This window comes from Emydura macquarii, unplaced genomic scaffold, assembly GCF_026122565.2.
Source record: "Emydura macquarii macquarii isolate MOO-44397 ecotype Brisbane River unplaced genomic scaffold, CSIRO-AGI_Emac_v2 contig_2805, whole genome shotgun sequence".
In the NCBI taxonomy this organism is placed as follows: Eukaryota; Metazoa; Chordata; order Testudines; family Chelidae; genus Emydura; species Emydura macquarii.
In genome coordinates this window covers 1,501,257-1,526,592 of record NW_027132942.1, presented here as the reverse complement: position 1 = coordinate 1,526,592, position 25,336 = coordinate 1,501,257, and the positions used below count along the sequence as shown (strand labels likewise).

At 39.8% G+C, this 25,336-nt stretch overlaps 1 protein-coding gene across 1 annotated transcript in view; it reads left to right on the top strand.

The window, feature by feature from the left end:
* MAST2 (microtubule associated serine/threonine kinase 2) overlaps positions 1 to 25,336 on the top strand; it is a 314,717-nt gene that overhangs the window by 222,264 nt on the left and 67,117 nt on the right. Inside the window, 4 exon segments of the mRNA XM_067567856.1 lie at positions 8,694 to 8,769; positions 12,675 to 12,695; positions 15,559 to 15,637; positions 22,583 to 22,737. Coding sequence (XP_067423957.1) covers positions 8,694 to 8,769; positions 12,675 to 12,695; positions 15,559 to 15,637; positions 22,583 to 22,737 — 331 coding nt within the window.

Sequence of the window (25,336 nt, the reverse complement as noted above, 5' to 3'; positions counted from 1 at the left end):
TTTTGCATTTATGAGCTGACTTTGAAATGCTTCAATAAATTCCCCTTCCCTCAGGCAGTTAGAGCTCTACTTATCCAAGTCCTTATTCTGACATTCACTTCACTTTCTTGAATACCGCAGGCATCTATTTTTCCATCAAAGGCGGGGTATGTATTCTAGTAACTTTCATTATGCTAGTATTAAGTTCCTAACTACATCACACTTCACAGGGTGAGAGAGACCCCTTCTTCTTCTTCTTATTATTATTATGCTAATTCATTAGAGTTTGCCAAGTAAGCTAGCATCATTTAACAAGGCATTTTAATACTAATAGGCTAGCTTGTGCTCACTTTTATCTTTCCTTTCCTTAAATAATTTGACTTCATACTGCAGATAAACCAGCTGAAAAAGAACTTCCCGACGGTTCTTTCAGAATCTGATTCACATATTTACCAGAGGATTAGGATAAATTCGGTGTAGTTGGATTTAAAGACTGATAGTCCTTAGCCAAACAATTCACCATAGTAGCAAAAAAATATCATGTTACTAGTGTAACTGAAATGTAAATTATTGGCATTGCTTCACATTTTGCTATGACTTTTTTTCCCCAATTTTCATACATTTATAGAATACTAACATTCTTCTACATGATCATTCCTAGAGAATTTATAAACTGTTTTAACAAATTGTGCCCATATGTTATCTTCTGTTTTCCACCACGGAAACTGTGTGGCTTTATATACAATGATGGACTAGAAAATACTTCCACCTTTGGCTTATGTTCATGAACTTTCCATCTGGAAAAGATAAGTCCTGTAAGTAATGTATTAAAATCCATTGTTTGCTTAAATTGTTGCAGCTTTCATATTTTTTTCTAAATTAAGTTTCCATTTAATAATCAGATTATATCTGATGGATTTAGAAATGAATAGTCAAGTGCAATAAAGAATTGGAATGAGTGTCTCAGCAGATTTGAAATGTTCCATAACGGTTAAGCTTCCTCTTCGACATAATTTACATTCACACAAGTTAAGAGTCTGATGGGCAATATTAGTTCTTGGTACTTTGTTTAAGGTTATTCTCCCATCATTCACATATACCCAATCAAAATGTGTTTGCCATTGATATTGAATTTTAATTCTACAGAAAGAATTTTGACATTATACAAAAATTATTGTATGGATAGAACATTTAATATTTTTATACTAGTTTCTGTGCCTTCCATTTGGTGAACTCTGATAAGTACGGCTTGTTATCCTACTCTATGTCCTATAATGCTCACTTGCTTTTAAAGCATTTCATTTCGGTTACAGAAAATAGTACTGCTTCTGTTAATCCATAATTTACTTTGTTTCCCTGACCCCATCTCATCAGGCTGTGATCTGATCATTTAGCATGAAAGAGTAGAGTTGGATAAAAGACAGTTTTTAAAAAATCTGCAAATACTTCAGAGAACAAGCTAGAGTAATACAGAATATATTTACTCCATTACACATATTGGATGAATTACTAACATAACTCGTAAAATCACTTTTTAATTTACTAGTGAGGATCTTTACACTTTACAAGCAATAGCAGAAGCCATACTATCTTTTTATAATTCATGCAAAAAAAAAAAAAGTTATTACAACAAAATGACAGAGATTTTCAAATGCAAAAGTCAAAGCTGTTTAACGTTTTGGTTTCTACAACTGTAACTTGGCCAAATTGCACATATACTGTCTGTTGTATTATTGTGTGTAATGTTAAACTTCAAGAGATAATTACACAGCAGGTCTGGGTTAGTAGATTTATCTGCTATATACATCTCCATGAGAGGAGTGTTGCAGCTGTTAAGATAGTCAGCCTGTGGAGGGAGTAGCTTGCAGACAGCACTGGGGCATGTTGCTGCGCTATAACTGTTGCTCCAAGTTCAGTTCCCACCATAGGGAAACTTTTTGTAAGAACTCATGATTTTGTATTCCATTTTACATTTTTTTTTCTTGTGAATAAAGGAGGAGTTAGGTGCTGGGATGAGGTGCCGCGGGGAGGGGGATAATCCTTAAGCACTGATCAGGTTGGGAATTGGTTCTGGTAACAGGAGCTGGTTTGAGGGGGGGTCTCCATTATGAAAGGGGCAGAATCTGATTCAGAATCCACCATGAAGCAGTTGCTATCAGCACCAGGAGGGCATGATAGGAAGTATGCACAATAGATGTGGTGATGGTAGTGCTGTCAGGTAGCATTGCAGTCCTTCTTATGGTTATTAGAATATATATTTAATTCAGATTCCACATGGCTGGGCGGTGTGATCTAAAGAGGACCAGAAACTACTGAGTTCACCATATTTGAAAATGGTGGTGCAGATGTGCCTGAATCTTCTGTGTGGTTAGTTTAATTTGTATGTATTTGCAGGCAGACAATACCTCAGCTTACAGTGCACATTTTTATCCACTTGTGTTGTGATCAGCAGATACCATAAGGTACTTTTGATGGAAAACCACCAAGGAAAACACAAGTGGTATTAATGCTTTGTCAGCTTCTACCACATAGTGTTGCCATCTCTCATGATTTTATGAAGAATTTCACAATAGTTGGTATTCTTCTTGAAGTCCCAGCTCCTCAAGTTACTTGATAACAATAGAATCTCCGCTTTCATTTTTAAAAATTAAGTTTCCATCTCCCAGACAAGGTGATCAGATCACCTAGAGACAGAATGTAGAGGGGGAAAGGAGAGGGAACCCCAGGTATTGAGCCCTTGTAGGTTCCCCGTCAAAAGTGACAGGAGATTGAGGACCTACCAGATGCGACATTGAAGGAATGCCTAGTGAGAGGATGGAGATGCAAATCCAAAGAGAGACAACATTTTAAGCAGGACAGTATCATCAACTGTTTTCAAAGCATCCAAGAGATGAAGGATGGAGTGAACTTCGAGATTTAGTCAAGTAGAGGTCATTAAAGACTTGGAGAGCAGTTTCATTGGTGTGGGGATGTGGGCCGTTCTACACACACAGGTCATTCCATTTTAACTATACCAGTTTAGTTAAAGTGGTACAACTGTCTAGTGGGAACTGTTGTACTGGTATAAAGGTGCCTATATGGGAAGGGAAATAAGCTACATCAGTATAAGGTGCCATACCAGTAATACTGCATCCACACTAAGGGTTGCATAACTATTTAGGTTAAAAAAAAAAATCACATATCTAACCGAAATAGCTGTACAAAACTGTGTAAAACAGACATAAAATGAAGTTTTAAGAGAATTTCAGATGTGTTCAAGGAGTGTAGAGGTGCAGGAGAGAGGGAGATATAATTTATTTTTATGATGGCAGGGATCAGATCACGTTTGTAGAAGGGGAAGGAATTTGTGGAGAAAGTTGAGGGTGATAAAGGGGATAAGGGAAGTCAGGAGATTTTAGGCTGACTAATCACTCAACTGTCCGTATTGCTTAAAGTATTGCACATTTTATTGTTTTAAAAAATAAGTGGAAAGAGCTTTTTTCCAAATGCTTAGAAATTTAATTATGAGCAAAAGTTCTTCAGTGATATCAAAGATATTAATCCAAAATTCACATGTATATATGTGATATATTTTCTGATACGCTATATTGGTAAGCATCACTTTCAGCCATGATTTTAAAAATAAAGCTGACATTAATTGGGCGTATTACTTAGCTAACCAGACCAAAGCTTAATGTTTTTTCAACATTAAAAAGTAAATTACTCAAATTCTAACACTGGGACCAGTCGTTTAGAAACCCTGTTTTTTTTTTAGTGATGTATCCTTTAGTTCATTTATAGAGGCATAATTTTTAAGTGATGTGTACATGCAATAAAATTTGAAATGAAAAATTCTTAATATATTGAGTACACGTCCTGCAAATATAGTAGACTATATACACACAAAACTATATACACCAATTCATTTGTTCTCTTATTATAGTGGATTAATTTTAAGATTAATCTTCTTGCTCATATATGACACATGCTAATTTTATTTTAATTTTTAGAAGTTTAATGAATGCACATCAATGAAAATTAACTTTTTGAAGAGACTTTGATCTCTGAGAAAGATTTGTTGGCAAGAACTTTATTTTAGTTAGAGAATTCATATCAATAAGTAGACCAAGAGTGTAAGAGAGCTGAAAAACCTAGGAAATCAGATGAAAGATTAGAAAGTGTATGAATTTAAAATACTGAACGGCAATTGCTGTACACATTGCATAATAACATTCAGAGAGGATATTAAATTGATTTTAGATTTAGGCCTGAAAACTTGAGCTATAGCTGCTCATTAAACCAAATGGGAGTCATAGAACCTTCTCAGAATTAGTGCTCTTCAGCGTGGCATGGCATTGATCATTACCGTTAGTGCTTTCCAGCTTTGCAGACAGGACTCAAAATACATGAGTTACGCAGAGCCTGCAACAAGAAGTTGTGCAACATGATTGCAGTCCCTGAGGTTTTAAGGCCTTTCAGCTTCCTTGTTGGATGTTGTATTTATGTAGGGTAGATGCATCTTTAATGAAGCAGTGGCTGTCTGTGGTCTAAAGAGGACATCCTGGCATTTTGGGATTGCCAAAGTATAAGTTTACTCAGCCATGCTCCCTTTCCCTTGACCATACCCAGGAAATGTAAAGGTTCATTCCGATATCATTCACATTCTTATTAGAGTTCCAAAGGGGTAGCCGTGTTAGTCTGTATACAGCAAAAACAATGAGAGTTGTGTAGCACTTTAAAGACGAACACATTTAATTTCAGCAGGCATAAGCTTTCGTGCACTTCAGCCCACTTCCTCAGATGCAGTTGGTAGAAATAATACAGCAAATATTGGCAACATAGATAGGAGGCAACATATACATATCCAAAGGCATAGACAACAATGGGGTAGGTGGATGAAAGCTGTATATGTTGCCTCCTATATGTGTTGCCAATATTTGCTGTATTGTTTCTACCAACTGCATCTGAGGAAGTGGGCTGAAGCCCATGAAAGCTTATGCCTGCTGAAATGAAATTTGTTCGTTTTTAAAGTGCTACAGAACTCTCGTCGTTTTTATTCTTATTACAGTGTGTTGATTTATCTAATGTGTAGTCACTCTTTGTAAAAGCCTCACTTGAAATTGAGAGTGGGGAGTGTCAGATCCAATAGTAGCAATTTTAACCCTTGAGCAGCAGGAGAATATACCTTTGCTCATAGAACATACCTTTTCTTGATCATCTTTGCCGGGTGAGACGATCACGCTTAGGCTTCTCTTATTAAAATTCCTTCAACCACAGCAGATGTAGTAATACTGGGAAATTTTTTAAGGAAAGTAGAAATTCCCCTTTTCCCTGTTGTTATCTTAAACGCTTCACCCAGACTTGAGCAGAGTAGAGGAATTAATTGCTTTTCATTTTCGAACTAGAAATAACTCACGTGGGATCTAATTAAAATTCCAGAGTCTGACTAGAAATATGCCATATAAATCTGAAAAAGATGATACCAAGGAATTAGTGGTATCTCTGAACCAGATTGTGCACACTGAAAAGTGTTGGAACACCCACACAGTTAATACTGAAACTTGAAAAAGTCTCATCATTCGATTTGTTCAATTACTCAAAATTATTTTGTTTATAATTTTAAAGTTTTAAAATTATTCTAAAGTTTGCTAAAGATAAATGAGATAAGCTTCCAATTCAGCTATGTTTCATTATTAGAAAACTGGGGCGATGTCCACACTGACCTGCAGTTCAGAGTATGGGGATATGTATAGCAATGCGTACCAAAGTGCTGCCCTCTAACTCACCCGTGTGGATGCTGCAGGCTCAAACTAAAAGGTTCCCAGTTCACAGTAATGTAGCCCTGCTTGAGAAGGACTACGTGACACAAATTAAAACCTTTTAGTTCACACCTACAGCATCCACATGGGTGAGTTACAGCACAGAGCTTTGGTGTGTACTGCTATTCACACACCCCCATATTCCAAACCATGGGGGAATGTAGATGGGGACTAATCTATGTACATGTGATTGAAAACTGTCACCTTGATAGTGAGAGGTAAATTTGAAAGGTGCTTCAGAAATTGACAGTGTATATGTCCGAAGATTTATATAGAAAAATTGAGTGACTACTTATGACTTTTTGTTGCAGTATCTGCACTTGATTTAAAGACCTTCCCAGAATCCTCCCAAAGTAAAATACTCCCCTCAGCCTCCCACCCGCCCAAGCAATTCAACAAGGTTAATAAATTAAAAACAAAAAAACCCAACCTAATTATTCATTTCTGCTGAGCTTCCCAGTGCATTCTGTCTATTCTACTGTTTAATTATATGATGTTTTGAGCAAAGAGTGTCTATATTTATCTTTTTTGCTTCAGTTTATTCTGGGTGCAGCAGTGTATGGAGTTGCCTGGGTGTTCAATTATACCTCTGATTCTCTGGCCAGCCCCAGGAGTAGGTTACAACAGCCTGGGGGCTGCTTTATTCTGTGCTAGCTGGCATAGGGTAGTCAAGAGATCCATAGGCCAGCTGGGGTTTGCTGGCCTACGCTGTGCTCTGGCCAACCGACTGCCTGCACCGAATATGTCCCCCTGCAGTGCGGGATTGTGGAGAGAAGACACAAGAACTGGTTTCTGTGAACTAGTCTCTGTAGCTAAAATAAAAGTGGGTTTGTCCATTGACTTCAATTGAGCAAAATGCTTGTGTTTAGCTTTAAGCATGTGCTTAACCCTCATCTGCCTTTATGGGGCAGAGTTGTGCACCACAAGCATGTATGTTGTGATAACCAAAAAAATAATTGTTAGCATGAAAAACAATTTTTCTGTAGCAAAAAAGTATGTGGGGTACAAATGTACCTCAAATGCGCTGCACTGTTGTTCTATATTTTTAGGAGTTCTATGTACACATTTGCTTCTAGTGAGAGTATTTGGTATTTTAATAGTTAGCATATCTTAGTTGATAATGCATTGCAGTGACAGTGGTTGGTACGTACAGTCATCTGAAGGAGAAGGTACTCCTTGGAGATTAATCCCTTCAAACCTGGGGTTGTTTAGTATTCTCAGCACAGAACTGACTGATGCTGGCTCTCTTTGCCTAACACTCTTGGGGGGGTGGGAGCAGGGAGTTCTGTGTAGTGCAATGCAAGATGGCACGAGAACCTGCTTCAATACAGAAATAAAAACCCCTCCGATTGCACACCCCTAATTGTCACTTGTCACCCTACACTGAAACCCATATGGGGTATCATCAGACAACTATCACTCACACTTTGTGGACACCCTGTCCTGAAGTCAGTGTAACTTAAGCACAAAGCTAAAGTGCTTTCCTGAAGGGAGGCCTGGATAAATGAATAGTAATAGCTTGATTTTGAGGGGTGCTGAACACTTGTAGATCTTACGGTTAAGACAAACTCTTTGAGATACCTGATCATTGAAATAACTTTACTCTTATCAAATCATCATTTTCACTCACTTCTGTTCCTGTCACCCAGAATGGCTTATAAATTAAATAGATTTAAAAACAAGATTTTGATTCTGAATGATATAGAGAACGTTTCCAGCTACCAGAAATGTTGTCTTTGTAGTATAATGCGTGCCCAATACATGTTTGTTGCCCTGTTGCCGTAATTGTAATGTCATTTTACTGTGTGCAATCAAAGAAATCACTGCTAGTTTGTTGGTAGTTTCTACTCTGTATTTTGTATTTGGGATTTAAGGACCTGAATTCAGCAAACCATTTAAACATATGCCTGTCTTTTTAAGAGTAGATCCACTAATGTGCGTATATACTGTGAAACCTGTTGTATATTTTTATAAACTTTTAGCTCCATTGGGTTTCAGCGTTCAGTTGTTAAATCATTTCAGATTTCAAAGAGATTTTCTACACTTTTTACCTTTAAAATGAAACACATTTTTAATATACCACATACAAACTGCATGTTGCTATGTCATATGACAGTTACTGGAGAGAAGAATTTGTGTGGTATATAAAAGCAACATTTTGGTATTCTTGATCTTTTCCTTCAGTTTACCATCATGTTGGAATTTTCATTTTGGTGATAGAACAATGTACTTAATAAATACTGTATTTAGGAACATTGGAAATAAAGGTAAACGTAAGTTATTGATGGGCAAAGAATTTTTAAAAATATTACATTTATCTTGTGGCCCGGTCCTGCAAGCATTTACTCAAGGGGTGTACTGTTTTGCAGTCCCATTGGAATACATTCACAGAAATGGACGCTGTGCTGGGTTTGCAGGATTGTGCTGTAAAATACATTTTATTTACAGTGTGCAATCTTTACCAGTGCACCTCACAGTGGGAGGATAGAAATACATCCTTAGAAACCCTCTTTAATCTTGGGCAGAATGTTATCAGCTTCATTTCCAACTATCATTTCTCATTGCTATGTATTGGATGAACTCATACGCAAAAATCATTAAAAAAAAATCCAAGAACAAATAAGTTGTGTATAGTTGTTGCATTGTTTGTTGCTCATTTGTTAAAAATATTAATTTAATGACAGAGGGAAACAATCAGTTTTTTTCCATTTTTTTCACAGTCAAAAAGAATATTTAACAAGCTATTACTTAGGCTATTAAAAGCTTCAAAGATCTAAACTGTTGGTTATTTGTAACTGCATCTCTTAATCAAAACCATTCATGTAACATGACAAGTCACTCATCAAATATTGTGATAAGAAGAGATTTTGTTGTGAATGTAACACAAATGTGAATGTTCTCCACTTTCTCAAACAGGTAGCAGTCCTTTGGACAGTCCTAGGAATTTCTCTCCAAATGCACCTGCTCACTTTTCCTTCGTTCCTGCCCGTAGGTAAGTAAGCACATATTATTTTTTGTGATTGGCATGTGAAAGCCGCCTGAGTGTACTGCATATATTCTGTTTCAGAAAGTAGTTACCATTTAGAGGTTTTTAGGTTCTGTTTCATGTGATTTTAGAACCTAGAAACATCTTTGACATTCCTGTGACTTCTCTGTAGGTACTGATTGTCACTCCATTATTATATTTATTGTCTTTTGTTTAGATTGCAGTTGCATATTTTTGATGCTACTGCATGGTGCTTTCCAAACACAGGAGGTGATTTGGAGTCCCTACATGTGGAACATACAGTCTAAAAAAGCCAGAGACAGAAGGATTGGAGAGGAAGGGATGGGATAAAACAAGGTGATAAGGGTGATGATAGACACTTAGTTTATTAGTCACAGTTTTTGTTGAGGTTTAACAACATTTCCATGGCAGTCTTTCAGGTCCCACTTATTACTCAGTTGATTAAGTGTTTTTAAGGGATCTTGACCTACTGTTTTCTAAAGAAATGTATTTGTTCACAAAGCCAATCAAATTCTACATATTTGTTCATCACTTCTTGATCTCTTTGTTACCTCTGCATTTGAATCTCTTTGATATATTAGTTTAAAATTAAATACTCTGAATTTACCAAATACATAAATGTCTGCACCATGGCTGCAACTTCTTCCTCTCTCTAGTCCTAGAGTCTGGTCATGACAAGGGAACAGTGGCCAATAGCAATATTACTATAGTAAGGGGAAACTGCTAATCGGTCAGATTTAGTGTTAATTTAACATTTGCAAAGGGAAAGTGTAGTGTTCCATTAGCATAATGCAGAGGGCTTTAAATGAAGAGCGGGCAGTTGCCTTGTAGACAAACTTAGGAAGGGTGTTCCATTTTTAGTTGGTGGTGTGGGGAACCACACATAACAGATGCTAGTCACATCGCATAATGTTCTTGTGGAAGATACCCTGGTGATGGATGTAGTGTAAGAAACAATAGATCAGTAAGAGTGAAGACAATTGTGAACAAAACAGACAAATGGGGTGTTGAGTTTGACATTGTTAGCAGAATGGAGGGCAGAGGATGGGAGTGAGGGGGGGTATAACACAAAAAGAGGTAAGGTTGGATAAGCAGCAAGGAGCAGATAAATCTTGAGCCTTGAAATGAAGGATAAAATTGAACCTGATGTGGTTTAGGAGGAGAAGGGATTCAAAGAGGGTAGAAAGATGGTCAGATTGATGTACGAGGAAGATGATCCTGGAGGTAGCATTTTGCTTGAACTGAAAGAAACCATCTGAGTGTTGGCCAGAGAAGCAGAGGTTGTGGTAATCAGGTTGGGAGATGTTGAGGGCCTAAACAAGAATTTTAGCTTTTGGGAAAGGTGGAAGGAAAGATGAATCTAAGTTAGAAATACTTCGAAGGAAGGAAGAGACAGGATTTGGTAATAGTTGGGGACTTATGGGGCAGGGAGAGAGAGGAGTCAAAGATGGCCCCTGGGCTATGGTCCTGAGTGTCAGATAATTCAAGAAAAGCCTTTGCTAGTCAGTCAGTTGAGTTGCCTCCCATCTCTGACGCCTCTATGTATTGATGGCAGCAGACTTTCTGCTGTTTATCAGGCATCACGTCAAGATGAGCTATTGTTAGTCACAGATGTCATGGTCTCATATTCATTATTTGGGTCATACCAGTTATACGGGGATGGGGGGAGAGGGAGGCAGGCAGGAAGGAAGAGAGCAGTTAATACATGGGATCTACTGATTAAAAAATAGAAATGGTTTAAATGCATTCCTGTTTAATAAAGGGGATCAGATGCTAGTGGATGTAAATCAGTGTAGCTGCGCTGAAGTCACTTGAATCATGCCAGTTGACAGCAGCCTGGGGTCTGCTTCCAGGACTGCATGACGGAAAGTTGTAGATAAAATTGTAGGCATAACTTCCTGCAGTTGTTGGCTGCTACAACAATTTTAACAATAGTACTTTTAAAGCCCTCTTCGGAACAGAAAGCAAATCTTTTAACAATATAACCTCAGATGAGCAGTGCGTGTGTTATAACTTTCCACCTCTGTATTTCATAGGTGGTTTTGTGATGAGAATTGACGGGGAAAAGCTTGAACCTGCCCCTAGCAAATGCCATCGATGATTTTACAAGACATTTACTGCAATGTCTGCCTTTCTCTCTGAGCATTTAATTTTAAATAGTGATCTGGAAATCATAAACTGTGCAACGATTAATGCTACAAAGCTCCCAGGCCACAGCTATGCTGTGTATAATATACTGTGCTCTTTTAGACATACTACTACTATTTGTCTTGTTCTGGAATTTCATTCAGTATAGGCAGTGGAGCTAGCCTGGACAATTTCATGTTCTGGCCCATGCAACAATACAATGGTGGTGGTGTTATAGTATTTATTACAGTAGGACCAAGAAGCCCCAGCTGACATTAGGGCACCATTGAGTTAGGTTCTGTACAGATCACATAGTTGCGGTCCTTTCCGCAAAGAGCTTGCAGTCTAAATAAACAAGCCAGAAAAAGGATTGGAAGGAAAACAAAGGTACAGAGAGGTGAAGTGACTTGCCCACAGTAGGTCAGTTTCTGAGCCAGGACTAGAACGGAGGTCTCTTGATTCCCCATCCGGGGACACTAGACAGCACTTCTAAGTTGGGGTTCCAAAAGCAGATGAAGATGGGTAATATTTAAATCCAAATGAACTGTTTTCATAGATTTTTAAAATGCCTGCTAGAGAAATATTTCTATTCATATTTTATTTTGTAAAACTATTTTTTTTTTTTTTTTTTAAACAAAATCTATATGGCTGCCTTCAAGTATCTGGCACCTTAAGTTTTGCCTCAGGAGAAAGGTGCTGTGAAAAGGGTATATAAATACAAGTGTTGCCATATGGGGCTCAAAGCCCATCCCAGAAAAGGAGCGTCTGGAAGTTGTGCAAAGAAGGCTCTTGAAAGCCATATGGAATGGGGAAGAATAAAGAAAGTGTGTCACCTTGCTCTAGTAAACTCCTCTGGCAGACATAAGTGGTGAGTTAGTCTACTCTCAGGTAGCTGCATCTAGCATTCCTCTAGAGAGAGGGTTGCCATTACTTTGGGTTTTTAATGAAGGGAAGTAAAAAGAGGAAAAAACGGAGATTTGAGAGGCTCAGAGGGCTTAACTAAAAACAGCTGAATTTGGTTTAACCTGTGTGTGGATGCTCAATTTAAAATGTTTCAAACTGTTTGTATTTGAACGAGGAACAAAACAAAACAAAAGAAGAGAAAAATATCAATGTTTAAAATAGCCAAGATACCAGTAGCACTAAACATTTAAAGTCTGGGTTTAGTTGTCCTGACACTGCTGGTGCAGATACATTTAGTGTATCATCACGCTGTGTTTGCCAAGAGAACTTCTGTACCCTGGGTATTTGGAAAGTACTATACTTCCTTATCTCATCTGAGCAGAAGTTTCCATCTTTCTCAAACATTATGCCGACATTGTGTGGGCCCTAGAGATCATCCACATCTGACCCTTTCCTCTCTCACAGGGCCCTGCCATCAAGTAGAAATGGATTACTGTGCCCATATTCTGCCCTCTGCATTTAACCTATTCTTTTCAGAGATGATCCTTTTTGTGAAGTATTTATGACTCCTCTTCTCACAGTACAGAACTGTAACCAGTTGATCCTTCAGGCACAGTGGAAAATATTGCAGTTCTGGATGAGAAAGTAACATGCTAGTGTTAAGGCCAATAGGTTTACCACTAAATCTTGCAGGACTGATGTCCACTTTCATCCATGCAATGCCGTGTGACGTTCAGGAAAAGTGACTGTAATAATGATAATGATCAATAGTCATATTTTGTTACTGGTTTTTCAGAAATCACATTCACAATTTTTATTTTTCCCTCCCTCATTATCACTGCACTATTTCTTCTATTCAGCCATGGACACAGAGCCGACAGGTAATGGGTATATCAGATACATATTGCTGCTGTGTGTATGTAATGCTTTTGCATGGTTGTACTATGGTATGTGGCTAATGAGTTTATGCGCTGTAATAACTCCATTTAGGCATTCAGCTTTTACACTTTGGGAATAAAAATTTGGAGTCTTTGTATAGCAACTTACAATTAATAGGGATCCCGCAAGGAGAAAATGCTTTGTTCACACAACACTTTGTCATAGTGAAGTTGATCTAGTCTATATTGCATGGTGTTAACAAAACTGCCACAAATGCACTAACTTGAAAATTACATTTTAGTAAGCTATGTTTGGCCAAAGTTGTTTGTTCTGCTGATGTTGCATTGTGCCAGCAGGGATAATTCCAAAATGAAATAAATGATCTGAAGTTTTCTTTTGTTCCCTGGATCCCTTCTGAAATCAAGCACTGCATCACTTTTTAAAGATATATCGTTTCCTCTTATTTTACATATTGAAATAATTTTGAAACAGTTTGCTAATTGAGGAAGTAATTTTCTTTGAAAGTCTTGCTGTCTATTTCTTGAATTTTTGAAACAGAAATTCTGCTAGTTACATGCTGTTCTTTGTTGGCAAGACACACAGCTGGTGTTCATTACATTGATTGCTTAACACGCTTCTGAAAGTTGTATCAGTTTTAGTGGAAATAGCACCAAGAATTGAGACTCACCATCTTGGGATAGTTTAAGTGGAGCTAAGGAGAGTGGGAGATTGTTTTTACATCTTTGAAATCATAATATGGAAGTCCTTTGAAGAAGAAAATGGGCCTAATCTTCTATCATTTTGCATCTGTTCAATAATATTTGTGCTTTCTAAAATAGCTCATCTAATAAGTCTATCTTCTTATGTGACCCTCATCACCATAGTATTTGTGCTTTTCTCAATCTTTAATGGATTGTATCCCCTCAACTCCCTTGTGAAATAGGAAAGAAATATTATCCCCTTTTTGTATATGAAGGAACTGAAGCGCAATATAGGTTGTTGTTACTTGCCAGCCGTCACATAAAAAATCTATCAGAACCAGGAACTCAACACAGATCTCCTAAATCCCAGTCTGGTGGCCAGTCTGATACCGGATTATGTAGCTCAGTAATTCACATTATCTGTTTACACTTGTTTTTATGGAGGTGAGAAAGGAATCTTGTGTAACGTACAGCACATTTAGAATTTTTCAGAAATGTAACAAAAAAATCTGTAATATGCGGGGAAGATTCTATTAATATCTTGCCAAAAACACCCTGTGTCTAAATGGGGTTCTAACTGAGACATGCATGAATACAAATTGGTTCTGAAGCTTAAACTTTTGTGATTTTGTGCATGAAGCATGAGCCTTTTTTTCTTATTCCTTCAGAAATGAATATATCCATTCCCCTCTCTGGTGCTAAAATAGTTTTATTACAAGGAGAGATACATGTTGGTATAAGAAGGCCCTGGTTCAGGAAAGCATCCTTAATCAGGAAAAAACTCAAGCATGTGCTTAACTTCAAGTACATGCTTTGAGAGCCTTCCTGAAGCAGGGGGCCTAGGTGCGTGGATAATGGAGAGATGTAAATCACTCCATAGAAAAGGTTACAACTGAGTTTCCATTATAAGCCCAAATTTGCTCCTCCACTAATAACAAAAATATCCTGTCATATTTCCATATACTGTGTATAAACTGCAACAAAAAACCCAAGAAGTCTTATCTAAATTATATTAAAAGCTCTTAGTTGTTGAATTCACGTTCATCTTATGTGAACAAGTATTGATAATTTGCCTCTGTTTTTGGATAAATAGTACTTGTACCAGAAATATTAATAAATGGTGGTAATTCTACTGATGTGGCATATGAGGGCAGTGTAGTTGGGGATGGGATGGAAACCATTATCAATCATCCCAGAGTGAAATGTGAATGGGATAGAATACTTTGGGGTTTTAAAAGAAGACAGAGAGACGTACTAGATTTAGCTAAATGAACACTATTTTCTCCCTTCCTGAGATTTTTTGTGGGAAATTGATGACTCTTTTAGAAACAATTATAGATTAAATTTTTTTCCAGGTTTAGTGTTAAAATTACACCATGCTTTCTGCAATATTTCTAGTATGCGTCAGTCCTTTTTCGGTGTCCATCACATTTTTTTCTTTAGCAGCTGTGTGTGCAACATTTTTTCCAGTGATGAGGAGACATTTCCATGGGTTACAAACCCAAGAAAGCAAATAACTGCTAATACTGTAACCTGTAGTGAGGAAAGTGATCTTTAGAGAGTAACAAGTTAGTGTTCCAATAGAAATATATTTCAGAAGTCTGGTTTTTTTCTGTTCCATGATAGCAGATTTAAATTAAAGGGTGTGTCCGTTGATAAGTGAATTAAATGGAATGCTTTATTGAGTATAGGCTAATAGTGTCCACTTCTACCAATGAAGCAGGTGCTTGATCCTGATATAAATCCTCCTTCCCCTATGTTCTTAAGTGCTATTTGGAGGGCAAGGGAGCTACAGCAGCAGTGATTCCAAGGTGTTACGCTAAGGAGACAGCTGCTGTGACTGTCTTTTTAGAGGAAATTTGGAAGTAGATGTGTCTGATCCCAATAATGTCAACTTAAAAGCAAAGGGCAAAATGTTCAAAAGTGCCTAGGTGACTTAGGAGCTTAAGCCCCATTGACTTTCAATGGAATTTAAGCTCCTAACTCATGCAGGTGCCTTTGAAAATGTTATCCAAAGTGATTTCTTGTAAGGATAGGACCATTGGATTCTCTGGAAAATGCAATCAAAATGTAATGTTGGAAACCTATTTTAGGGGAGAGCCACCCCCTAAACATTAGCCACATTGTGTCAATCAAAATAATTTCTCATACATCTTTTCCCCAGAACGGATGGGCGCCGTTGGTCCCTGGCCTCTCTTCCTTCATCTGGGTATGGAACAAACACTCCCAGCTCCACGGTTTCAGTAAGTGGCAAAGACCTTTAAGGATAATTCCATTTGTTTAAATACACCCTAACCTATCAACTTTTAAATCCTTGCTAAATGTTCAATACTTTTTCATTGTTTTGTCCACCTTTTATTTAATATACTATTTGCTTTAAAAATTGTTTTAATGATCAGTTGTGCTGCTTTTTCTCCATTTCCCAGCTCTTACCATCCACTCTCTTCTTTCAGCATTAGTGCCAGTCCCAGTGCAGCGCTCTGCTCCATTGCGCAGCTGATGGGACCACTGCCTCGGTAGTGTCAGCACTTTGAGATTGAGTGCTTAACCATTAGCAAGCTCACAGCTACTTTTAAACCAGATGTGAAATTCTTGTCCATTTTTTAACTTTATTCACCAATGGATAGAAGAGCTCTCTCCTAACATGCCATCAAGGAAGAAAGATGATAATACACACCAGTTATTGAAATCGATAATAGTTTGATTCTCTGAATTAAGCTGTACATTCATTATACATTTACCTTATATACATGACTGAAAGAGTCTAGACTTTTACAATTTACCTGACTGTGGTGTCACCAGAAACCTAATATACCATTACCAGAAAGTGAAAGAGACCTGCACCCATTGTTCCTTAATGTAGCATTCTGACACTACTCATGGAGAACCATACTCCTCCATGTGTATTAACTGTAAATTGTATTTTAAAGTACACGCAGAAAATTCAGTTAAAAGAATATTATTAAAGTTGCAAAATCAAGCACTCAGAAGCTAGGAAATGGCGGAATAAAGTTCACCTGTGTAAACTTAATTCAGCACTTTTGTGTGTATGCATTCTGCTAGTGCTTAATTACATGATCACACTCCATTTTTTCCCACAGGACCCCTTCACCATTCAGTGCACAGGCTGCACTTCCTGAGTAGTTATTCAGTGTTTTGTTTTATCTTCATTAAGCAATATGTGTCCCTAGGCCTTATTTACAACTCACTATTCAAACCCTGCTCTGATGACAGAGTTGTTAATTTCCTCATGGACTTTTCTGTGGTGCTCATCACAATAGTGTCTAAGTGCTTCACAAACATTAATTAATTCATTTTCACAACACCTCTGTGAGGCGAGAGGTTCTTCTTATCCCCATTTTTTCAGATGGGCAACAGAGACACAAAAAGATTAAGGTAAAAAAAATCTACCAATCTTCACTATTCCCCTTCATATAATACAAGAACCTGAGGTCATCCAATGAAGTTAATAGGCAGCAGGTTTACAACAAACAAAAGGAAGTACTTCTTCATACAACACACAGTGAACTTGTGGGACTTTGGGATATTGTGAAGACCAAAAGTATAATTGGGTTGAAAAGAAAATTAGATAAAATCATGGAGTTCCTAGTGGTCCATCAGTGACTATTAACCAAGATAGTCAGGGGCTCAACACCATGCACTAGATGTGTCTCAACCTCCAACTGCCAGAAACTGTGTAGTTTCTGGATCACTCAAAATTATCCAGTGGATGGATCACTCAAAATTATCCTGTTCTGTTCATTCCCTCTGAAGCATCTGGCACCATCCCACTGTCAGAGTCAGCTACTGGGCTTGATGGACCATTGGTCTGACATGGCATTGCTGCTGTTAAGTTCATGATTTTGGGAGACCAATTTGAGATTTTTCAGTGTGCTTAGCATTTTATATGTTCAAAGTATAGATCCCACTGACTTAATCTGTAGCTATGAGTTTTTAGCACTTCTTCAAATCAGACCCCAGGGTCTCAAATCAGGCACCCTGAAAATGAGGTACATGTAATTAGTGACCATCTATGAAAAGTTTGGTTTAAGTGACTTGCTAGCATCCCACAGAAACTCTGTAGCAGAAAGAGAGAGAGGGTAGCATTCAACTACTTTAACCATGAAACTATCATTTCTTTCTGCAGTCCCCTGTCAGTACACTCCTTCCATCTTCTGCAACAAATGAAGCAGCGGTCATGCAGACAACAGCCCCCTTTACTGCATAACCCTGAGTCATCACCAGAGCAGATCTATCCTGTGCACTGAATGAGGCAGGGGTCTTGTGGAAAGAGAACATGTGATCACGTAACCAAAGACTGTATCGTAATGCATATTCACAAGAGCTATGAATTAAGGTTGCACAAGGATCTTAATTCTGACATTTCCTTGCTCTTGAGTGCTTAACTTTATAACCTGAATGATGATCTTTTAACACAGTTTTTTTGTGTGTAAACTGAAAAAACAAATTATGTGACATGACATCATATTGGCCCCCCCCATGGTTCATCAGCAGGGAACGAACCTTCAGATTCACTGCGCTGACCTGCCACTTGAGCTAAGGAAGTAACTGATAACAGTAGTAGGTTATCATCCTTTATGTGGACCACCGTTAAAAAGGGGATGAGATGCAAGCTTTTCTAGTGAGCTTCGCAAATATTTGATGACAACAGAGTAAAGGTGAGGCTTAGGAAACTTGAGGGCAGTGCTCTAGAGCTCTGGAGGGCAGTGCTTTAATGGGCAGACCCTTCTGCCCAATCCCCTGCAGCCTGTTCCTGTCCCACCCCAGCTTTGCCCCATTCCCATTCTCCTCACCTACCAAATCTGTCTTTACTCCTCAGACTTCTCATCCGAGTCCCAGTCTCCCCCTTTGGTTTCACTGTCTGCTATCCCAACCACTCTGTCTCTTCCTTCCCCACGTCCAGTCTCAATCCCCTCGCCTAGCCAATCCCAATTCCCCCGTCCTACCCCAACTCTTTGTCCTCAGCCTCCTTGGCCACCCTGTCCCACTCCTTCCCTTCCTGCTCTTTGTCCAATCTTTCTCTCCCTTCCCCCTCCCCACTAGTTTCCACTCTCCCTCTCTGGGTTCCACATCCAGCCTCATTTCCCCCCACATGCATCCCGTCCCCAGCTCCTCATCCCAGTCTCCCCCTTTGACTCCCATACCCAGTTACAGTTTCTTCCTCTCCCCCCGCTCCAGTCCTAGTCCCACGAGATTCCTTTTCCCATTCTACTCCTTTCTCTTCCCTGTGCTCCCCCCTGCATTCAAAATCTGGCAGCTTCATGCTACCTGGGCACCAACGGGGGCCATTGAGAGCACTGGCTCCTTGTTCTTAGCTCCAGTGCCCAGCTTCATCCCAGCTCGAAGCAGCCATTACTAGGAAAATCTGGCTTTGACCCTGTGACACTGGGCTGGAGCACGCTCCATTGTTCTGAGGAAATGACGTGCATAGCGTCCAGCCACAGGTAGGAGCCAGGAAGGGAGGGGGCATGCTCAGTTGTTCCCCAGTCTGAAGGGCACTAGGATCTGTGAGAAGCTCAAAGAGGACAGACTCTTCAGAGATTTAACTGCTGTGATGAAAGAGGTCTCTGCTGAGCAGGAGTGAACTCTGGTTGTTTGAAGGCCAAATTTGGGGCAGATTTTCAGAGACAGCAAAAAGCACATCGCTGACACAAAGTCCACCCCCTTTGCCAGATTTCAAATCCTTACTCTGAAGCATGGGGGCGCTAGAGCTGTTCAAAGAAAAGGCCTGAGGAATCTGGGTCTTAATGTGGGCAAAAGCCTCGGGAGGAGGGTGAGCTTCAGAGCCCGAGCTCCAATCCAAGCCGTAACGTCAAAGTGCTGTCTACACAGCTAGTTTTGGAGCCTCAGCGTGAGTCCCACTACTCCAAGTCTGTTGACCAGGGCTGGGAAGCTCACTCCCACGAGCTGTGTAGACATATCCTAAGAGGTCAAGTGGCTTCCCAAAGGACACAGTAAGTTAGTGGCACAGGTGAGGTTAGAATCTAGGAATGCCAAGTCCCGACTGGTGTGTTCAATCCATTGTATGATATTGCCTCTTAAAATGAGAGAAACCAGTTCATAATCCCTCCTGTTCTGTCCACCATTAGCGTGTGAAATTCTGGAATGCACGGAACCAATTAGGAGTTCCCATTCGGCTGGACTGAATTACTATGTGTTATATCTGTTTCTCTAGTGAGAATCAACCTGTGGTGGTCTTGCTCAATGGACAGCAACTCTGCCAGTGGAGTCAAAAAGCAAGACACTTAGCTTTGCTGAATTTACTAAAAGTTGCATCTCTCTCTGGTGCCACAAAGTCCATTTTTCAGCAAATACCTACTATCTTTTTAAATTTCAGAGGATGCATGAAGGCAATGTGCTTCTCATTATGCAAACACTGAAATGCTGTGCATAACTGATTTGGGTGCAGACTTTCAAATATGTGAACATAGAGCAATCAGTTGAACAGGCTAATACACATTTTTTTCCTTAAAAATCTAATTTGCCATTTATTTACTAGGCTCAGAGTTAATTTAAAAGTTGCAGAAAGACTAACGGAAAGCTTTTACTTGAAATAAGCTGGGTAATTCTCTGGCTGTAACTGAGACACCAGAGGGATGTTTGCATTGCTGTACTGCTAATACCAAATTCTGTGACTTCATCAAAATCAGTAATACAGCTGTATTTCACTTTGCTGTCATGCTTCTTTAGTACATGGGTGTATTCCTTAAAGGCTGTTGAGAGCTAATGAAGCTTATGGCTAAAGATAGCACGTCTCCTAATGCTTTTTAAGTATAGCATCTCCTTAATTATTCCTTGGCGTTCCAGCACTGTATAGTTTGATGTCTCTTGAGGAGACAAAGTGGAAGAAGGGTTTTGGTGAGATGTCATGAGAAGAAGAATATTTTTAATTTTTCTCTGTTTCTTGAGTGATTGTGTTGCTGGCAGGCATACGTTTTCAGTGCTTGAAATGCCAGTAACCATCATGTCTCTTTTTTGGGTTTATGGATTGTGACACTATTATTTACAAAATCTGCAAAGAGTTTGACAGATATGTTAGCTCTTCTCACATGGTGACTGACTATATTTTAATTTCTTCTGGATCAAAGACATGTATTACCTTATCAGAGCCACTTAGGGACCCTGCTATTGCTACACTTTCTTAGTTTATTGTGTCTCTAAGCTTTCTGTCCCATATGATAGCATATTATCCAGTCTATGGCACGTACTTCCCTGGGAAAGCATCACTGTTTTTCCATTCCTTTCCACCTCAAGATACGTAGAGAACTCCCTCTCCTTGTACTGTACCCATAAGGCAGTATAGATCAGAGTGACTTAAGTGGGCTTGAAGGCCAAATGTGTTATACAAAACTGCACAACATAGGGGCAGATTCTTTGCTGAACTCAGCATAAGCTGGGCATGGCAGAATTTGGGGGCCTAACAGACTCCCTGATTCTCAATCCTGGCCCAAGCACAAATTAGGTCTGAGAGCTGCTGAAACTTGTGCCAGCTGGCTCTGATCACCCTAGGGACCATGTGGTAGCTGCTGATTGCTGGAGTGCACCATGCTTCAGCTACTTCCCCTCCCCTCTCCGAAATGCTCCCTGCACCAACAGCTGGGGGGAAGGAGGCATAGGAGACAACACCACATGCCCTAATCTTACATGGGATTTACTCTATACATGGGGACTTACAAATGCTTTCTGCTCTTTGTGCATCTCTTAAGAGATGCAAAGGGAGTGGATCAGGACAGAGAATCTGCCCCATAGGCCTTAGCTGCTCTAATTTTTATGTGATACTGTAGCCTGTGGCATATAAGATTATAGGTCCCAGCATGCAATTCCCCACCTTGGTCTAGGTAGCCAGACTTGGTACTTCATAGCATACTAGAATTCTCCACAGTCAACTTCTGTATCAGCAGTAACTGCAGCACTCTACCTATTTTTTCTGAAATTTAGGTGCAGTTCTTGGCTCCTAGGAAGTTTGGATGCACCTGGTCTAAACAGTTAAAAAACAAAACAAAATGCTTTATGCTAGCAGCACTAAAAAGGTGCTGGTTTTTTCCAGTGAATCCAGACTAGCCTTAGAAATCATTAGCTTGGCTTTAACTTCTCAGCCACACTAGGTAACTTTCTTTTCTAAAGCTCATCAACAGCAAATAACTCTAGCAACTCTATTTTTAACCTTTTCTGAAGATTCTAGCCAAACTTTAAATACCCTCAATGTTTTTGCCAAAAGTGCAGTTCCAGTTAATTTCCATTTAACTCTGATTGTCTCTGGGCTCGAGTTAAAAATGCTTACCCAGAACACCAATGCATTACACCAGTACATGCATGTCATAAGCATAGCAAATGATTTAAAGCAGTATAAACTGTATGCCACTTTCTAACATCCAAACAAGGGAAAGCTTATTCATTATGCATACCTGCAAAAGAGAGACAAGTGGGTGAGGTAATACCTGATATTGGACCAACTTCTGTCAGTAAGACACAAAACAGAACTCTCACCAAGAGAAGTTGGTCCAATAAAAGATATTACCTCAGCCACCTTGTCTCTCTAATATCCTGGGACCAGCATGGCTACAACAACACTGCATACAACACACCCGCAAATTCAACTGCCCTGATTTTATTACTGCCTGCTCACCTAGAAGCCTCCTGATGGCTAAAACTAGGGAGAAATGAAACAGAGCATTTACAATAGTATACACTAAAGAAAGCCAATAAACAGTGTTAATTTTCACGTACTGCATACCTCCATAGTATTATTGCATGCCAAGGAAATTCTTGAGATGAGGGAGCATGAAGGGAAGGGATAGAAAAGTTGTTTAACATTGCAGGAACCTCTTTGTCGTTCCCAAAGCTGCTCCTTTAATATGTTGCTTCCATTACTCCCACTAGCAAGTTTCTTTCAAAATCAGATTGAGTGGTTCTAGGGGTTGTGGGAATTTATAATCTCCTAGCCAGCCCCAAAAGCTGTCCAGATCTCAACAGCCTTAGAGTTATACATACCGTTACTGTCAAGCTAACCCAGTCATGAAAATAAAAAGAGGAACCTGTTCTGGGGAACACCTTTTCTTTTCTGTTGGAGTATTCAATGTCTGGCAGAATCTGTTCCTGTTCCATTCATGAGCTGTCCCCTATGCATGCATTTAGTGTATTTCTTTTCTGTATTTTTCTTTACTCAGTCATCATGCTCATCCCAGGAGAAGCTGCACCAGCTGCCCTTTCAGCCAACGGCAGATGAACTTCATTTCCTGACAAAGCATTTCAGTACTGAGAGCATCACTGACGAGGAAGGACGTCATTCTCCAGCCATGCGGCCGCGATCTCGCAGTCTCAGGTGAGCTTTACACTCCACTCCTTGCATCTGAGATGATGATCTTATGCATTGCCTTTCTGCTCTGTGTTCGCAATTGTAAGAGGAGTAATATGGAATTAGTGTTTTCTGCTAATTTTATAGTTGTTTTAACCAATGACACTTCAGCCTCACACTATCAAGAGTGGACTACAGTTATTTTCTTCAGATTTGACATTCAGGACTTAAGCTGGACAGTGTCTTGAGAATTTTGTTGTCCATTTCTACCATTACATGCCACGATCTTAATCCAGAAGCTCCACATATTAAATTGGCTAATTCCACTACTTCTTGTGTAAATTTTATTCCCAAATATTTCTCCTGATACTGAATTTTGCTCCCTTAACTTTAGGAAACTGTTGCATTGCTGGAAAAGGATGTCAGCACAGGCATTGGCCACTGTCGGAAGACAAGATACTGGTCTAGACAGACCATTGGTCTGACCCAGTATGGCTGTTCTTATGTTCTTTTGTCTATTCACGCCCGCCAGCGGGGGCAAAGGGACAATTGCCATGGGGCCCGGCCATTTAAAATGGCCTGGGCCTCTTCCGCCTGCAACCCTGCCCACACTCCACCCCCGCTCCACCCCAGACCCTGCCCGGCCTTGCTGCCATCATTTGCGTCCCTTCTCCCCTCCCCTGATGCGTCCCTCCCCCCACCACTTAGGCCTCCCCCCCGACTGTTGCTGGGGGAAGGGGGAGTGTGGAAGAAAGGGGGGGGGGGGACTGAATGGGTGGGGGATGTGGTGGCGAGCAGGCCAAGGGGCAGGTGGAGGTTGAGAGGCCTAGGTGAAGCATGGGTGGGGTCAGGGGCAGAGCGGGGGTGGACTGCAGATGGGGCTGCAGGAGGAAGAGGCTGGACGGGACTGTTCTGCCCTGGGGCCCAGAAATGCTGTCAGTGGGCCTGTGTTTACTTGAGTGGATGTGAACATTGTTAGTGTTGATGAAACAAAAAGCAGTCTAGTGCCGTTACAGAAAGCCTTAAAGAACACTTCTCTAACAGTGCTGGGAACGGTTTTATCCCAACTACACAAGCCGTTAAAGCCATTTTTGTTATTGGTTGAGAGAACCTCACTCAAAAATACTAGTCAGCAGTAGGGCTGTTTCCTAGTGCTGATGGCCTTCAAATGCAGGGGCAGCGGGGGCAATTGGAATTTGACCCTTTCCTTACTGACCTCCACAATAATTGCGGTATTTTACTAACAGATTAGTGTCAGGGCAGAAGTATTAAGTAGCAGGCATGCATTTATGTGTTGGGCTGGATTCATTAAAGCTAGCACAGTGGTGTGTAAATTACACAGCAGGGCTCTCTGTGCCACAAAAAGTGTTCAGAGAAGAAGGTATTTCTGCTGCCACCTCCCTTTGTGCTTCTTAACGGAGGATGGAGGAGCAGCTTTAATTATCACGTAGGATCTGTAGGAGCTCTGCCAGATGGAGACACTGAATCACTGCACTCAGCCAGGGACCTTGCTGGGCCTTCTGTTTGCAGAAATCAGAGTAGGCTTGACATGACTCTGGCCCAGTAACTGTTGACCATTTAAACCCATGGTAAATATTATATTATTGCAGGATTAAATTCATGATTATTGTACATTCTAAACCACAGTTCAGACCACATGGCAATTATGTTTGGATCAACTAAGTGTAATTACATAGTAGTCTAGAGCAGCAGATAAGTGAAGTAAGTAGTTACACTTTTAGCCAGTGATCCCTATAAATCACCTCGTAACGAGAGACTAGTTACATGATTCATTCTAAATGGTTCAAATGTTTCCAACTAGCATAGTCCCATATCATTCCTATTGCTGCTTCCCTTACTGTTAGCTGTTGTTCTTATAGTGTCTCTGATTCATTACAGATAGAAAAGCTACTGTAGGTAGCAAAAATACATTCCCGAAAGTAGTCGATGTTCCTTTCTAACAGAGACCTATTACTGCTGGGATAATGACGCATAAAATATTTTTGCAGATGCAAGACTGATGTAAAAATTGAAAAGAAGACCCTGAATTTGTGTTCTCCTGTTAACATGGTTTGTCAGCACATTGAGAACTTAAGTTCATGAACCAAAGTATTAGGGAAGTGTGCTCTTCCACATTTATCAGTTTTAAGGTTTAAACAGTGGAAAGATTATATTAATGTTGTCATGTTACATGAACTACAAGACACATTGACATATGCCTCTGTTTTCTTCGGTAACTCTCAGTATGAGTTATCTGTTCTGTTAGGATACCAAAATTGACAATAACATCTAAATTTAAAACATTTTAAATTCCTACTCCTGATGTCTCATGCCTTAGCGGGCCGATGCTAGGAGCAATGTGCAGGGAGTGCTGTGCAGCGCTCCTCAATGACCTGTCTGGCTTATCAAACAGCTAAAAGCAATCTATGCTAGGCCTTGTCATCTCAAAGCAAGGTCCCTTCAGATTGAGTGCCCCGAGATAGCAACATTTGTGGGGGGGCCAAAGGAGATACTCAATACAGGACAGTACCTTACCAAAAAGAAAAGGGAAGGTTGGCATCTGCTTGATGATCATGTTTCCTCTTACATTCTGTGCTGTGCTTCTTCACTTGTTGGCTTCTGCCAG